Source organism: Nothoprocta perdicaria, unplaced genomic scaffold (assembly GCF_003342845.1).
Source record: "Nothoprocta perdicaria isolate Ctin4 unplaced genomic scaffold, notPer1 scaffold_3, whole genome shotgun sequence".
NCBI lineage: Eukaryota > Metazoa > Chordata > Aves > Tinamiformes > Tinamidae > Nothoprocta > Nothoprocta perdicaria.
In genome coordinates this window covers 10235244-10251177 of record NW_020455532.1, presented here as the reverse complement: position 1 = coordinate 10251177, position 15934 = coordinate 10235244, and the positions used below count along the sequence as shown (strand labels likewise).

Below are 15934 nucleotides of genomic sequence, written 5' to 3'. Positions count from 1 at the left end.
TCTTCTTTCCTCTTCTTCCTTCCTCTTCCATTTATTTAACTTAGAAGCCTTTACAAGTGCTTCCTAAAAGTCCATTGTCTGCCTCCTCCCTAACTTTTCATTAGGAAGTTTCCTTCCTAACGAAATTAACAGTGGAAATCCTGTTATAGGATTCTTTCTTCTGAAACACTAGATGCCATTTAACTTGCCCATAAAGYAGCTGCTGTTGTGGGGCAGTTGCCACTGATGTTTAAAGACAGGGATGAGTATCCATGTGTTTTCTTTTTCATATACTTTTTTTTAATTCATCCCCCTCGTGTCTCTTCCAGGGCTGCGTTGATCATCCGATAGTGCTGACGGAAGCTGTGTGCAACCCCCTGTACTCGAGGCAGATGATGTCGGAGCTCCTCTTCGAATGCTACCAAGTGCCCAAAGTGTCCTACGGCGTGGACAGCTTGTACAGCTTCTACCACAACAGAAGGCAGAACTGGCCCTGCAGCGGTTTGATAATATCCTCAGGTTACCAGTGTACGCATATTTTGCCAGTCTTAGAGGGCAGGTGAGTTCTTGGTGTCTTAAGTGCAATGATTTTCACTCTGCCATTGACTTTTTTTAGTGCTTAAAATACMTGTTCCTCTAGCATTAAGTGTTCTGGCCTCTACATTGTGAGTTCCTACCAGGTCTTACTATCTATACTGAAGAGAAGAACTATATGTGCAGCTCTTGTTAAYGCTGACTGAACTTTGAATTGAAGTGGGTGCTGTCCTTCTGTGTATTGCTCTTCAGTTACTATTCAGACATTCAAATTTTCAAAAACAAAAGAAGCTGTGTGCTTTGCACAAGATCRGATGTGAAAAGCAAGTATTTAATGCAGCTTTTGGGAGAAAAGAGAGTGATATCTGTGCAGGCCTTACGAAGGTGGTCTGCTTAGGCTGCTATGTTGGTGTCCCCTCTTGAAAATCCTCAGTGCCARAAGTCATTTTGTGTTGCCTGGCAGTTACCTCAAGACTTTTAGCGTAGTACCTGGCTCATTGTGGAAGGACACAGAGGTGAGAGGAAGCAATTTTTGGCTCTGCTAACCATTACTTCACTTCTTGAAAAAGACCAAGACATTTGGCTTTCTGTGGCCAGAGTTATTTCATCTCTAGCCATGGAGTTCCAAGCTGGCCTTAAATTTTGCAAAATTTAATTCATGGTGATGTGCAACTATAGTTGTGTGTTCATATGCTGCCAACAAGCTCTTTATGATTTAATTCCAAGTTTCCCTAAACATCATCCTTATTAAGCTTTAATAAAACTATAAACCGATAGACTCTCTGTTCTTAGTCTTAATTAAAAGTTTTTACCATCTGATAGCCTTCCAAATATAATGAGAAATAGAAATTCTGGCTAAACCTTTGCTCTTTATAGGGGAAGTTGAATCCTTCATTGTTCTCCCCGCTGCATTGATTTTTGGCTTCTTTTTTTCCTCAGAACAGAACCTTTCAAAAAGTACTTGTAAAAATCAAAGCAGTGCTTATGGTTGTTGTCTGGGAGAAGCCAAGGTGTTAACTTCTTGTAAATAAAATTTGGAAATTACTTGAATTTACCTCTCTCTACTTGATTGTATCAGATATGAAGTAGTTATGAAGATAGTAGAAGGTGCATTTTACCTTTGACTTGCAAATCTCTCCAGTCTCACTTCTCTTTCTTGGGTTTTCAGGTTGGATGCTAAAAACTGCAAGCGTATTAATCTTGGAGGGTGTCAAGCTGCTGTGTATCTGCAACGCCTCCTTCAGCTAAAATACCCAGGACATTTTGCTGCCATCACTCTCAGCCGTATGGAGGAAATACTGCATGAGCATAGCTACATTGCAGAGGACTATATAGAAGGTAAGGACAGCTGTAATTTGTCACTAGGTAACGTTAATCCAACCTCAACTCTGTCCTCTGCATCCCTTCTCAGACTGGCTGAGTTCTGACTGACATATACTGGCTGCTGATATGCCTACCTATATCTATATATAGGTATATGTAATTTTGACTGCTAATATACTTCTTGCTTTGCAACTCTTTTTCCATTAATCCACTTCATAGTGAAAGCTTGACCACAGCTTCAGAGTTCTGTCATAAGATGCCATAAAATGAAGAATATAGCGTTAAGCTAGAAATAAAATAAAAAGCTAGAAATTAAAAAGTCCTTTYTGTATTCATTCAGATACCTCTGTGAATGATAATTGGGATTGTTTTGAAGGGAAATATTTTAAAATCAACCTTCAGAATATTTCAGAATATTTCTGAATATTCTGAATATTTTTGAATAACCTTACTAAATTGTTTTACTGTCTACTCCCAGTAAAATGTTAGAATCAGAGCTCATCCTGCCCAACCTTTTTTTCTTTTCCTTTGCTTTCCTGTACCCCTAGCATAATGGTTTCAAGAGTTTTCAGAACTGCAGAGAAACACMTGTTGTGTGTGTTGTTAGTTTTTCCTGAAATTTGTCACACCTGAAAYAGTATTTAAAGAAGAAAACACCTTGCTCTGGCACTATGCAAAAGTCCTTAAAAATATGAGGAATTTCTCTCCCTTACTGTGGGTAGAAGTACTTCAAAGGTGCGTCTTRAGCCTTTGTGTTTCTTCTTTTTTGGAGATCAGAGCCCTAAGGAACATTGGCTTTGTGTGTGGTTAGAAGGTAGTGCTTTGAGGGAASCTAAATAAGGGGAATGGTTGCCAGGAGGTGGGCAGAGTCCTAGACTAGGCTGTTCCCTTCTTTCTTTAAAGTCTGAACTCAAAGTATGGAATGCTTATAAGATAGAAATCATTATTTTCAGCCTAGCAAAACAGTAATTTTTATTTTCAAAACATCAGAGCTGCAAAAGTGGCGCTCCCCAGAGTACTATGAGAACAACATGCACAAGATGCAGCTGCCTTTCTCCAACAAGCTCCTGGGCAGCACCCTGACGTCGGAGGAAAAGCAGGAGAGGCGGCAGCAGCAGCTGCGTCGTCTTCAGGAACTAAATGCCCGTCGTCGAGAGGAGAAGCTGCAGCTCGACCAGGAAAGGCTCGACAGGCTGCTCTACGTACAGGTAATCATGATAAGGAAGTTCCCCATGTTACCGTGGGGTCAGGCTGCACTTAGAGCCTCATTGGAGAGGTCAKATGGTGCTGTAAAGAAGATATGACTGTTCCAGCTGTCTTGTAATGTCACAGCTGCCTTGGTCACTGTAAATAAGCTGTGGCTGGCCCAGCTGTTTTATGAGGTCATACGGGCTTCTTAAGGTTACTAGCAACATAAAATTGAAAGGTTATTGATGCAGGGGGTGTCTCGAGGTTCTGAGGGCACTTTTGTTTGTGCTTCAGCAGCATTTAAACTTTTCAGTTCTGTAAAAGTGTCTTTAATGGTTTCATAGTGCTGATTACCCCATACTGTACCCACAACTAGCTGTGTCCTGTCTCTAGGAACTCCTAGAAGACGGTCAAATGGATCAATTTCACAAAGCTTTGGTGGAGCTGAACATGGACTCTGCAGAAGAACTTCAGTCTTACATCAATAAACTGAGTCTGGCAATTGAACAAACAAAGCAGAAAATTCTCCAGGCAGAAGTCAATATTGAAGTGGACGTTGTGGACAGCAAACCAGAGGTACAACACTCACCAAGTTCAACTGTTGTTGTTTTCTTTGAGGGAGTTCAGTTTCTGTGTCTGAACAAATGCCTCTGCAGGCAAATTGATTAACTAACAAAGATTTTCATTTAACACGCTGCAACCCCTTGTTAATTTGGCTCTTATTCCTCCCATTACCTGCTTTCTGAGGCATTACAGAAAGCTATGGTGTTTATTTTGTAGCATATGCCTAAAGTCAGTAACTTCTTCTGTGCTGTTTGGGCAGTGCTCTAGAGTATTTCTTCTAGTTTGATTTTTATTTTGTGTGCTGTATAAATCTGAGCCTAATCCCTAGGCTTCCTGACACTTGCTAAAGTGGGCAGTTATGTGAAATAATTTTCATAACAAATTTCTTGCCCATTTGAAGAGGTTGGAGGAAAAGGAAATTGGCCAAATGGGCAGGACCAGTCAAAAGATAAACTGCTTCCCTTGTCTCTGGCAGCAGAATCCTTAGTTAAGGTTAACTTGCTGAGCAGACTTTAAATGTGATGCCTGATCTTCGTAATTAACTTAAATGTGAAACCAGTTCATTCATAACTCAAACCAACCTTGAACTCTGCTTCTGCATTAGTTTTGATGAGTAAGGGAACCTGGTGTATCATTTTTTTCAATTATCTGACATATTGAAGTGATACTGAGCTTTAAATACTTTCAAACCTCAGATTGTTAGGATCCTAGGACAAGCAATGATCCTTAAAAATCTGTAGCCTCTTATTGAAGTTACTGGAGAACTTAAGAAATCCCCCTTTTCTCCCAAAATATCTTTCTTTCTGTTCTTCCCTTTCACATGGGGAGGGAGATTTTTATGGGAATCCCTGAACTTATTGCCTTGTTCCAGCTCCTTTACATGCAATTGCAGRGCAGACTTTGTCTTTTCTCCTTTTTACAACAATGAAAGGTTAATTGCTATGCTTTATTTTAAGGCATGTRATTTAGAGGCTGTGCTAGTTTAATCAGCCTCTCCTCAGGGAAAGGTAGGGAGGAAAACAGGAAAGTGAAGCATAGAGGAAAGTGGTGCCAGGTGTAGAAATTCCCATGTGTTTTGGGGGGAAATGAGATATGGCTAAAACTAGCAGGCGTTCTGCTATCTCCAAGTTCTGTTTYGCCTCCCCTTATCAGCTCATCATCTATAAGTATGAGGACAGTGGGATTTTTTGGCAACCCCACCCTGGATTTATTATTGTGGGGAAGCACCTTCCTGCCTTCTGTCAAACAAAAATGCTCCAGAAAGAAGTAGTTGAAAGTCAGTTTCTTATAATTTTGCCCCATGGTTGTGGCAAGTTTAGACATGTCAGGTTTTGCTSCCTTCCTCCTTTTGTTACGGATTGTCCCGACCTTGGGGTGGATCAGCAGTCCCTTCTGTTTGGTCTATGCTTTGTGAGAAAGCCTATTGTTATCACAGAATTCACCCACGAAGATGGTCTGTTAGGTTGGGGCTGTGTAAAAGAGCTCAAAATGTCCTAGGTCTTGGGCCAGTTCTTCAACAGTTCTACATTCCTTTCTGTTGCTATTTCTTTTTAAGAATAAGAAAGGGAATAGCGAAAAAAGCATTGGAGATAATGAGTAGCAATCCGAACTTAACAGTGAGGACTCCTTAGATTTGGGGTTTGAGCAGTTGCTTGTTTTGAGCATACACTAGATACTTGAGGATTTTTTGRAATGTAGTTTTGTCTCCTCCCCACATTGCTTGCTAAATATTCCTATGAATGTTAGTTTAAATTACAAAAATGAATCCTTAAGATGTCGTTACTGAAGCTGTTTTGTTACAATGATGAAATAACTGACATAATCTTTCTCATTTCCCAGTGATACTCTGGGATCTTGTGTGATACTTCAGGAAGGAGTTTTGGGGCACCTTTGTGTATGTGTAAAATATCTTGTGCTTTTTATATTTTTSTTTGGTTTTATTTATTTTTTCTCCTTTGGATATATTCCGTATAGTAATGCCAGGCAGCTGAAACTAAGCAACTGTCGAGTGTTGTGTGGTGGCTTTGCAGCCAGCAAATATTTGTTTTYCAGACCTACGCAAGCAAGGCAGGGAATTAAATGTTAATTATAGAGCAGTTAGAAGTGCTGGAAATGCACCAAGCTTTAAGCAACTTGAAAAGCTATTTTAATAAGTTTAATATGTTGTTATATTTAGGACATGGCTTAAGATCCTGGCAGCTTTTTGACTTTAATTCCCGAGTCAGCATCATTGGTTATTTTTTTGCTTTGAGTGTATGTATTAACTTTTGCTTTCCAGGTTGTTCACTGCTGTGATTTTTGTTCTTCAGTGCTGGAGAGAACCATGTGGTCTAGTCCAAAAGAGCTGAAGGTTAAGGGATTGGGGTTGAATTTCCCCATGTATCAACAGAGTTACACTCACTTGTATGCCTAGTCCATCAGCTAACCTGCTTCAATAACATGTTCCCTGTTCCTTTTCCCAGACGCCTGATTTGGATCCATTAGGCAGTGAACAGTCCCTGGAGGATGTGGAAAGTATTAATGAGTTTGAGCCTCTGTTTGCTGAGGAGCAGCCTGAAGTTGAGAAGCCTGTTGCTGCAGTGCAGGTTTGACTTCTGTATTTACACCGTGTGCCAGAGATACTGTTTGCTGGTTATTCAACTAGACTGCTGCCATATCTCCAGATGCACTCTTGGGAGAGATYTCTGGATTATTATGAGGAGAGAGGCTTAGCTGATGTTTTTGAGCAAAAGTTCTGCTTGAACATGTTTYGTGTGTGATCCATAGCCCAGTGTCACACCAAGAGGGTCCAGCGAACAAAACATTGAATTTGTGAAGCAGAGCCTTAGAAGTGAGTGCAGCAGATAGAGCATAACTCTAATTTCCTTAGTCTTTTGAAACCTTGTCTTAAAATCCTTTTATTACACCACCCTCTACTTGAGATTGCAGTCTCTTCTGTACAGGACTGTTTAGAGACTTAACTTATAACTGAAACTTTCTGCATGCTTTGCATAGATGATRGCCTTGTACTCAATGCTATTAACTGCCTGCTAGAATAAAGTTGATTGAGCAAATGGAAGCGCTTTGGAGGGGAATAAGAAGAGTGTTTTTATCATACTGTTATTTAACTTATTTTTCTGCTGCTTTCCAATCTTTTACTACTAAAGCCCGTGTTTAACCTGGCAGAGTACCACCAGCTTTTCCTTGGAACYGAGAGAATCAGGGCTCCAGAGATTGTCTTCCAGCCTTCCCTGATAGGAGAAGACCAGGCAGGAATAGCAGAAACCATGCAGTATGTCCTTGAGAGGTAAGTTTCCGAAGTTAGTTGGCTCTTGTTTTTTTACTTTGATTTTACTTTGATTTGGCAGCAATTTGAGAAAAATATACTTSAATAATCATTTTTTGTGGGCTTGAGCACTGCTGGTTAGATGGTTTCATATTCAGGAAACCATATGTAAATCTCTACTTGTATAAGTTCTTACAGAGAAGAGCAACAAATGCTTGAATGCCTTGAAGCAGTGAGCTAGCAGGGTCTGTTTGAGACCCAAATTAGTGTGACCCTTGTGACTTAAGAAATAGGCACACTTGGATAGATAGYTGCTTCCAGCCAACTTGAAGGTTAGAATTAAGTCACCCACCAGAGCAGATGATTGAGAGAGATGGATGCTGCTTCTCAGAGCAYGAGCTGTACAAAATTAATGGGTTATGAGGCACAATTCAATGTGCTTTAAGGATTTTCTTATGCCACTTCACTGAATTTAACAACAAAAAAAGGTTTTCTCAAAGTCATTCTTGAAGACAGGTATTGGTATCCTCCATAGCCGTTCAATTCATAGGAGTGAGGCACTTGAAAGAGTGGAAGTGATGGGGGATGTTTTGTCCTTTGCAGGTATCCAAAGGAGCAGCAAGCTGTTCTTGTCCAGAATGTTTTCCTCACTGGTGGAAATGCAATGTACCCTGGACTGAAAGCCAGAGTCCAGAAAGAGCTCCTGGAAATGAGGCCCTTCCAGTCATCTTTTCAGGTACTTGAGACTTGCACATGAGCAATCTGTTCTACCCTATAAAAGTGTTGCAGATTGGGAGAGGTCAAGTAGGTGGACATGAGCATGGGATGACAGGATACTGAAAACAGTTTTTTCTTGCATGACGGAGTGAAGGGTAAGCAAAGATGCAGCTGTCTTTGAAGAGGAAAAGCTACTTTAGCTAAGGGAACATGGAGCCACAAGCAAGTATATTTGGCTAGAAAGTTGCAGATTAATTTCATAACCATGAGGGTAGTTGGAACAAACGACCTTAGGAGTAGTTGCTGGGAGAAACAAACTTGCTTGAAAAAAAAAAAAATTACATAGAGGATTTATTACATGTAATGCTTAGCTGGGATGGCAGCAAAAGAGGTTCAGTGGTATCTTCTGAACATGTGTTTTTTCTTATTTTATTCTTGCTAGTTAAAAAAAAGCAGCAATGAGGGAAGGATCTGTAAAGTTTGTAATGAAACTTGTAGGAACCTTCCTTGCTGTTTTGAAACCACCTTATGAGTTTTCCCAAGTCTCCTGCCTTCCTGAACAGCAAAATTGTTTGCAGAGCATGAGAAAGAGGAGTGTGAATATAGYCTTGTGATTCTACAGCCATTTCTTTCCAAAATGAGTGCATGTAGCGTTTGGGCCCCTATGTCTGAAAGAAAGTGACTGGAAGTTACCACCATGTAGTGGGTTGTAACATGTAGTGCATGTMGTTCTGGGAAGGGTGTTACTCCTTGTTTTTGAGCCTATGTTTGTGGTCCTTTTTTCCTGCTTCCAATATTGCAGCTTATAACTGTGTAGGAGCTTCCTTCTTTCCATTAAACATGGTCCATGGTGTGCCCCAACAGCAATCTGTCACTTCCTGCATCTCACACATGGCACTCGTGTGGTGTCTAACAGTCATCCCCAGAATTGGACCAGGAAAGCATTTCATGCTGCAGCAATAGGAACATTTTAAATGGAAATAGGAATCTCTGCCACTGGAAAAAGAGCATGCATGGTCTTTTCCCACATATTGCTGCTGCTTAGCCTGCAGGATTCCTCCCTGCTGCTGCAATTCCTGGCAGTGTTGTTGGTGTGCTTGAAGCTTGTTCTGCAGCACCACCACCTCCTCCAGCCTTGACTTCCAGCTGTGAGCACTGCTGGTTGTGAACAGGATGCACCCTCTATTCCTATCCTGTAGGACAGGAATTKTAGATTGTTTTGTCAAGCTATAGAAACCGAGCAGGCTCACAGAAAATTGGTCTCTAACTGAAGATGCTTCAGAGTCTGTCATAACCTTTCACAGGTTATTTAAAAGGCACTGAGTGAACTCAGACTTCTGAAATTAGTGATTTGCACCACATAATAGCCTAATTGGGATTAAAAAAGGCCAGTTTTTGTCCTCTTGTGTTTAGTTCTGAAAGAAATTGGTGTTCTGCACTGACAGGGATCCCCTGCTATCTTTCTCCCATCCAGGTTCATCTTGCTTCCAGTCCTGTTTTAGATGCRTGGTATGGGGCTAGGGATTGGGCAGTGGAATACATGAACCGCGAGGAAGGCTGGATAACCAGGAAGGACTATGAAGAAAARGGGGGGGAATACCTCAAGGAACACTGTGCTTCCAATGTCTACGTTCCCATTCGCCTTCCAAAGCAGGCGCYGCGGACGACGGAGGCGCTGGCACCCAGCAGGACACTGGCGTCCAGCACAGGCGGTGCCTGTGACCAGGCATAGCCCAGGGCCTTGTCCCCTCCTCTCCTGGGGACATAACGGGGCAAGGAAGGGAAGAATTGGTGCTCTGCTGAGCGTAGGCCTCAGCCTCGCCTTGCTGGCTGGTTGGAGAGCTTGCTATAACTCAGCTGGTCACTTGAATGAGGAGGAGGTTGGGGCCAAAGGCTCTGGGCATCAGCTGGCAGTTGTAGTGCTCGTCACCTCTGTAACACAGGAATATGTGTTGGCCAGAAGGAACACAGGAGGGAAGAACATTCCAGTGAATGCACATTTTCTCCAACTTTCTCTCAGGATTTTTATTCAAGTGTGCTTTATACTATTTTTTTAATTAAAAYGTACTGTTTTTATACTTTATATTGCGTGGTCTGAAATCCAGGCTTGTATCAAGCCCATGAGCCCAGCAGGCGTCTCCCTTGCTCGTRGTGTGAGCGCTCGTCAGGACGTGTCATGAGGGACAGGGCTGCCCTGTGGGCTCCCTCCCGAGGCACCTACGACTTGCAGCCTCATTGACTTTTTATTTTCCCCCCCACTCTGCTCTGCATTTCTGAMTAAACCCTCCGTGGAATCTGTGCTGAGACTCGAGGTGATTTCTGCTGGTGAACTGGTGGCCTCCTTGAAACTGCAGACCTGCTCGTATGGAGGATTGCCCAGCTGTGAAGAGAACCCTTCATCAAGCACGGACAGAAGGATTTCCAGCTCTTCTACAGTCCTTGTTTTTTGCAGGAGTGGTGATAGAAGAGGGGAACTCTTGACTGGCGGRACTCTTCTATATTCCTGTCTGAAAGAGTTGGCTGGGGATATCCCTGCCCTTTTTGGGGGCAAGCTAATTTGTAATCGGTACCTTGTAATGCATGGTCTGTTGGCTTTCTCCTTTGGGAACACCTTGGCTCATTCCTTTGGAACCCTCAGGGCCAGCTTTATTTTAGCAAGGCTGGGAAAGGAGGAGACTGCTCCCTTGCCAGAAATCCCCACTGTGGTATCCCAGTATTGTGATGAGTGCCAGCACCCATGTGGTGAGGGTTAACAGAAGCTCCAAGAGGGTTTAAGAGGTCAACAAATTTACCTTTTGACTTGCTAGATAATGTTTAAATTCTGTTTGCAGTCTGACTAAAAGCAGACTAGACTATCATCATCATCAAGTTGTCTTAACAGCTAAACAAACTCTCTTGGTGCTTTATCACAGACTAATGTTTCAGTCATTTGACTCCTTTAAAGAGTAAAGCAATAAGCCTGTATTTGGTTGAATAATTTTAGCTTGCTGCAAAGTGCAGGTTTGCAGGTGGGCCCCTCTCCTCCTGCACAATGAATTCCAGCTGAAATTGGATGGGGAATTCAGGTGTTGTGGTGAACAAGACCCTTTTGCAAGGGAATAATCAATACCAAATGCTGAATTGAAACCTAAGGCACCTCCCTCAGTTTCCTAAGAGCTGTGAACCAGTAGGCTGCAAACTGTTTTCCAATAGGAAAAGATAATTCTATGGGAAAATATCCAAAACTTAATTGGTGAACAAGAGAACCTAATGGTGAACAAGTGGTGGCTTAAAAAAAGTCTAAGAGCTACAGACCTTAAGGTATGTTATGCTGCAGGTTCAAAACAGAATATGAGTGATCTTTTGTTATGAAGTGAGGGTGTTTCTGCCACAGGATTTGATGCATGTAATTTGGGATTCAAATTGTTACCTGTTACAGTATGTTTAAATGTTGGGTCCAACCATTTCAACTGTTTTACTTGTATTAATTTGAAGCAGAGCTGCCTGGTGCAATACAGAGATGCTAGATGAGGTGCTTGCACAGCCTTAGGGAAACATGACCTTGTCTCCTAAATTTTAGCCAGTGATTTGTCCCTCTTTCCCCATAATAACTGAGCAACTAATGAACTTGGACAAAATGATCACAGTCCCTGGCTGTTGTACATGTGTTGGTCATCACCTAATTACTTGGCTAGCAGTATGAAAAGCATGAATGTTGCAGGGGATTAATTTTATCCATTCAGGATAAAATTTCCACCCTTAAGTTCCAATCCAGGGTGGAAAAACCTCACAGGGAAGGGAGGAGAAAATCTGTGGATAGGAAGACTCAYCTGAGGCTCTGAGGGCCTTTGCCAAACGACCTTGGCAATGATACCAAGCTGCTATGTAAGCAGCCCTAATCTTTAGTGTGTTTATCCTCACAAACCGTATCCTGGAAGCTGGCAAAATGCAGTTGTCAGTTCAGAGATGGACAAGTGACTCGCATGTGGTACTCAGTATATTAGGTTCAAAGCAAGAGGTAACCTTATTATATGATTCACTTATTGCCTAATTCAGGTCAAAGAATACAAAAGTACAGCTTGTAATTTAACAACCTTGGTGAGCTCAGACTTTTTAATCTAAAAGTGAGCYCAAAGTGGGTCCCACCTTTCACAGGGCCCATAAGATAGGGGAAACATCACGTCAGTGAGAAGCCCTGGAGACCAAACACAGATGAAGTGTTTAATGTCCCAGATTTCCTTTGGAGCTGTGTGCTGGGCTTGCTGCTGCTCTTCAAGGTTCCTGATGTTTCCTGTGCTATAGCGACTTCAAACAGCCACACTTCTCTGCTAAACCTCTGCTAGGACACCCAGATTAGAACTCTTTGCTCCAGTTATTCATCTCTGAGATACTTAATGTGCTGGGTAAGGCAGCACTGCAGAAGAAAGAGAAGATGCCTGTGAACTGTCGCCTGAAATTTAGGATTATCCCTTCAGAGGCAGCCTGCAGTGATCCTGTAGCAGCTGCTTGTAAAGCAGAAGTTTTGAAGCTTGTGTGGGATGAGCAGGGACGTGGAGAATGTTGTAGTGGATTTAACATTATCCTCCAAGTCATATGGTGGGATTTCCACCCCAGGCCCATGTTTCAGGCACGGTGCAGCTGTTCTGATTCCCATTATTTATCCTTGCTGCTGTTTTGCAGATAGCCACGTCCTAAATACTGACCTCAGTGAAGCATCTGAGTCCTAAATGGCTCAAATCCCTGCTTGTCCAGCACATTTTGCTGAATGTCCTTCAGACTACTACTTCCTGCCTCTTTTCAGATGATCATTTTCTATGTTTAATTGATGCATAGCTTTTGTCCTCCTTGTTCTTTGCMTAAGCCTAACTCTAGCTCTTATGGCAACAGAGTGATATATTTCAAGGTTATTATTTTTCAGGTTATTACTGTTTCTGTGCTCTCAGGAATATCTTTTTTTTCCCCTTCTCTTTTTGAGCAGATGGGTTTGTTTCCATTTCATACAAGTTGCGTGTTCAGATCTTGGTTTTGTATCAGCAAAGTTAACCCAAGAGCAGAGCRATGAGTCTTGGCGCTAACAGCGGAACAGGGAGCACTTACTGCAGAGCTGTAGGAGGACTGAAAAGAAATGAAGGGGGAGGATACCTGACAAAATCACAGGTATTGGGTAAATTGGTGCCTAATACACAAGTGGGCATAAGCAGCTGGGAGATCTTTAAATCAGGCATTTCCTGGAGCTGAAAGAATATCATATTATGGTGAGAACCACTTCTGGATTCTTTCTCTCACTGGAATTGACTGCTGTTGATCACTACCAGAATATGGGGCAAGGCAGATTTATGGTCTCACTTGGACTTGTTTTTTTTATTTATTTTTTTCTTCTAATATTCCTGTTCCTAAGCAGGGCAAGATTTTTGTAGACTTTTTGCTTGTATCAGGACTTGAGGGAAGTACCAAGTGACTTCTTCCTTTGTCTGTTGAGGAGATTCTGCAAAAGTAATCAAAAAAAAAAAAAAAAACCCAAAAAAAAAACAATCAAGAGGAGCCTAATTCCTCTCAGGTGGTCTGGTTGGGAAAATGAGGTTTTTGGCATGCAAGGGGGGGGGGAAAAAAAGGTGCATTTACTCAGGCCCCAGTCAGATGAATTCGAAGAGGAGAGAGACCTTTAGAGAACACTGAAGCTACAAGTGTGCCAAGGAAATGGGGTAGGATGCGTGCGCGGTCAGAAAATGCATCTCTTCAAGTACAATCTTGGGTTTTAGATCCAAAATGGCTTAGTCTTTGAGGTACATGATGGACAGTGAAGTGGTGGCTCTCCAGTTTCCGTCTTGAAGACCATGTTCAATTGGGTGCATTCCTGTAGATGAGGACCAAAGGTGTGTRATGGAACTCTCTGTGTGGGAGAAGTGTTGGTAACATGTATCCTCCAAAAATAATTAAGACTTAGTGTAGCTGGTACAGGTGTAGGAGGCTCTTCCCAAGTGTCCAAGCTGCTTGAGCTGTTTCTTGCAGCTGAAACCTGTGTATTTTCCTTCTCCCTAAGCTATTGTGCTGCTTCTGCATCTCCTGCAGCTGAATCCGCCACTCAATACTTTCAGTAGAAAAATTACCTCCTAAGAGCATGGGAGGCAGAGGATCGGTGGCATTTTCTGAGGCTTGCTGAGAGGCAATTAAAAACTGCAAAACTGTAAAAGTTTGGGGAAAGTCTCATCTTTTGCCCCTAAGGATTTTGATGTGGAGTTTCTGTTCCTCAGGGTGTTCTTGCTCTCTTCAAAGGAGAATGAGTCAGGGTAGCTTTTCTTAATTATTAACCGTTGACACTTGCTTTTGCAATTTGAATGGCAGCCCAACCATGATCCCAGTAAGAAACAGCCTGTTTCTTGTTGGTCGAGTCTTGTTGGTCGAGTCTTGCTGCTCTGCTTAGASACGTCCCCAGGGTGCCCCTCTAGGCAGCCTTAGGAATAATGGCAGTTGTTGCTATTGCATGTCTCTAAATTGTTTTATATATGTGATAGTCTGGTATGAAAACTGGTGTAAGTGAGTGCTGAGCTCCTGCTGCAAATTCTAGGGATATAGTGTTGTGTGTGACCCTGAAACTGTGGCCTTAGGCACCACCTGGATTCCTTAGGGATGGTCCTTTCCAGGACCACCAGCTGGATTCCTTGGGCTGCCCAAATCRTAACCAGTTTCTGCTTCTACTTGGGCATCAAGTGCCTTCCATGGCTTCATCTATTCTCTTTCTCTAGAAGAGAGAATAGATATCTGTTCTCTTGGATCTATATATCATGACCTACATCTCACTCTCTTTAGATAGCCTCGAGAGAACCTACAGCAGAAGACTTCAGCTAACATCTTGTCACTYTTGCCTAGCAGAATGCCTTAAAAAGGGCCCTTTTTTTTCCTTAGCTGTATTCCCTATAAACACGCCTCTGGGATTCTGCTACAGATTATTACAGAGCATTAGGGAGGTTATTACGAGCTAGATGCCATCTGCTAGTGCCTGAGCTGCAGGTACTAGTAATTTGTTGCATAGCACCAGTGGTCGCTTGTCTCGGTTTGGGCAAAGTGGCTCCAGTTYCTGCATGCAATGGGATCAGGCATCTTTTGGGCATCTTTTCAGCTTTATTTTTCATCCTTTGGGTGAAACATGTACATCATGATGTTAGTCACTGGTTTTCAGCACTGGGAAATGTTTTAAAAACCTGATCCTTCAATAACTAGACTTTTTTTCCATAGTACTGCTCAGTTGAAATTACCTCACTCCTCTCTCCCCAGATTGCTGCCACATACCTGGCATTCCTTCATTTTTAATGAGATGGAGTGGGGGATTTCACMCTCCTGGAATTTTAGAGGAATAATAAGTGGATTTCTTCTGAAAAGCCCCATTTAGGGTCCAGAGGCCCCTGGAGAGACAGTCCTTGCACAGTGAACTTTAGCTTTTCTTCTGGTAGTGACCATGAGAAATTTAGTTCTCTCTTCAGTTGCTGCTTTCTACTTGAACCTTGTTCTAATTGCCACCATTGATGGAAAAGGGGTTGGAGTAAGTTTCTGGTGTCCCAACTAGTTGAAGTAGAGGGTCTTCATCTTCACAAGAGTAGCATTAGCAATGCTAGTTGCAACTCCTCAGCTGGTGGCACTTGCCACCTCTACCAGCAGCTGCAGTGAAACCAGCTCTCCACGTGGATGAAGCAACATAAAGGCTGCCAAGGCAAAATATGTGTGTTCCACACACACATAAATAAGCYGTATGGGATCGAAGGTTCCTCCAGTCTGCTTCTGATGGCAGTATCTAGTGAAGAGAAGAACAGGGTAAGTGTGAAGAGAGTCTGTTTGCAACCCTCACCTGCTGTCCAGGTGCTCGGGGCTGATGGATTTGCTAGGAAGGACTTTGCCATACCACAATCAGCTGAAATCACTGTAGTCTGGTGAGTCCTCATTGCTGAGAGAGTACAGACTGGCACATACAAAAATGACAATGTAGTGTGACCAGAGCAGTTTGGCCAAGGAAGGCCACATAGTGGTTTCAGATCTCTGCACCTAGGTACTTGTCCATCTTCTACAGCAGAAGATGTGAAGCAGGAGTGATGTGTGTGTAAAACAGGAAGAGACTGTAAATAATTATAGCTACTTAATGCTATTTAACCATCAAGAATAGCAAATGCTGCCTCCTCAGTGTCTGTCCTTTCAGTAGATCCATTACCAGTGCAGGATTCCCCCTCCTTACATGTGTTAGGACAGATTAATGTATACAAAGTATAGAGCTTTGCGAGGACGTGGATTTCGGAAGAACKTCACCAGCTGGACTGTGAATGTTCATTTCAGAGGTGCTGCTCCTGGGCTTGGAGTCTGCAGTGTGAGGGCTTCCAGAGCCTGCAGAGACGCTGCTGC

At 42.5% G+C, this 15934-nt stretch overlaps 1 protein-coding gene across 1 annotated transcript in view; it reads left to right on the top strand.

Annotated features, from left to right (window-relative positions):
• The window catches only part of ACTR5 (ARP5 actin related protein 5 homolog), an 11693-nt gene extending 918 nt beyond the window's left edge, over positions 1 to 10775 (top strand). The window contains exons 2-9 of the mRNA XM_026042186.1: positions 309 to 538; positions 1682 to 1851; positions 2827 to 3044; positions 3418 to 3600; positions 6051 to 6173; positions 6735 to 6874; positions 7457 to 7589; positions 9045 to 10775. Of these exons, the coding sequence (XP_025897971.1) occupies positions 372 to 538; positions 1682 to 1851; positions 2827 to 3044; positions 3418 to 3600; positions 6051 to 6173; positions 6735 to 6874; positions 7457 to 7589; positions 9045 to 9302 (1392 nt within the window). The 5' untranslated portion in view covers positions 309 to 371 and the 3' untranslated portion in view covers positions 9303 to 10775. The remainder of the gene's footprint in view (positions 1 to 308; positions 539 to 1681; positions 1852 to 2826; positions 3045 to 3417; positions 3601 to 6050; positions 6174 to 6734; positions 6875 to 7456; positions 7590 to 9044) is intronic.
• Positions 10776 to 15934: the final 5159 nt, after the last annotated feature.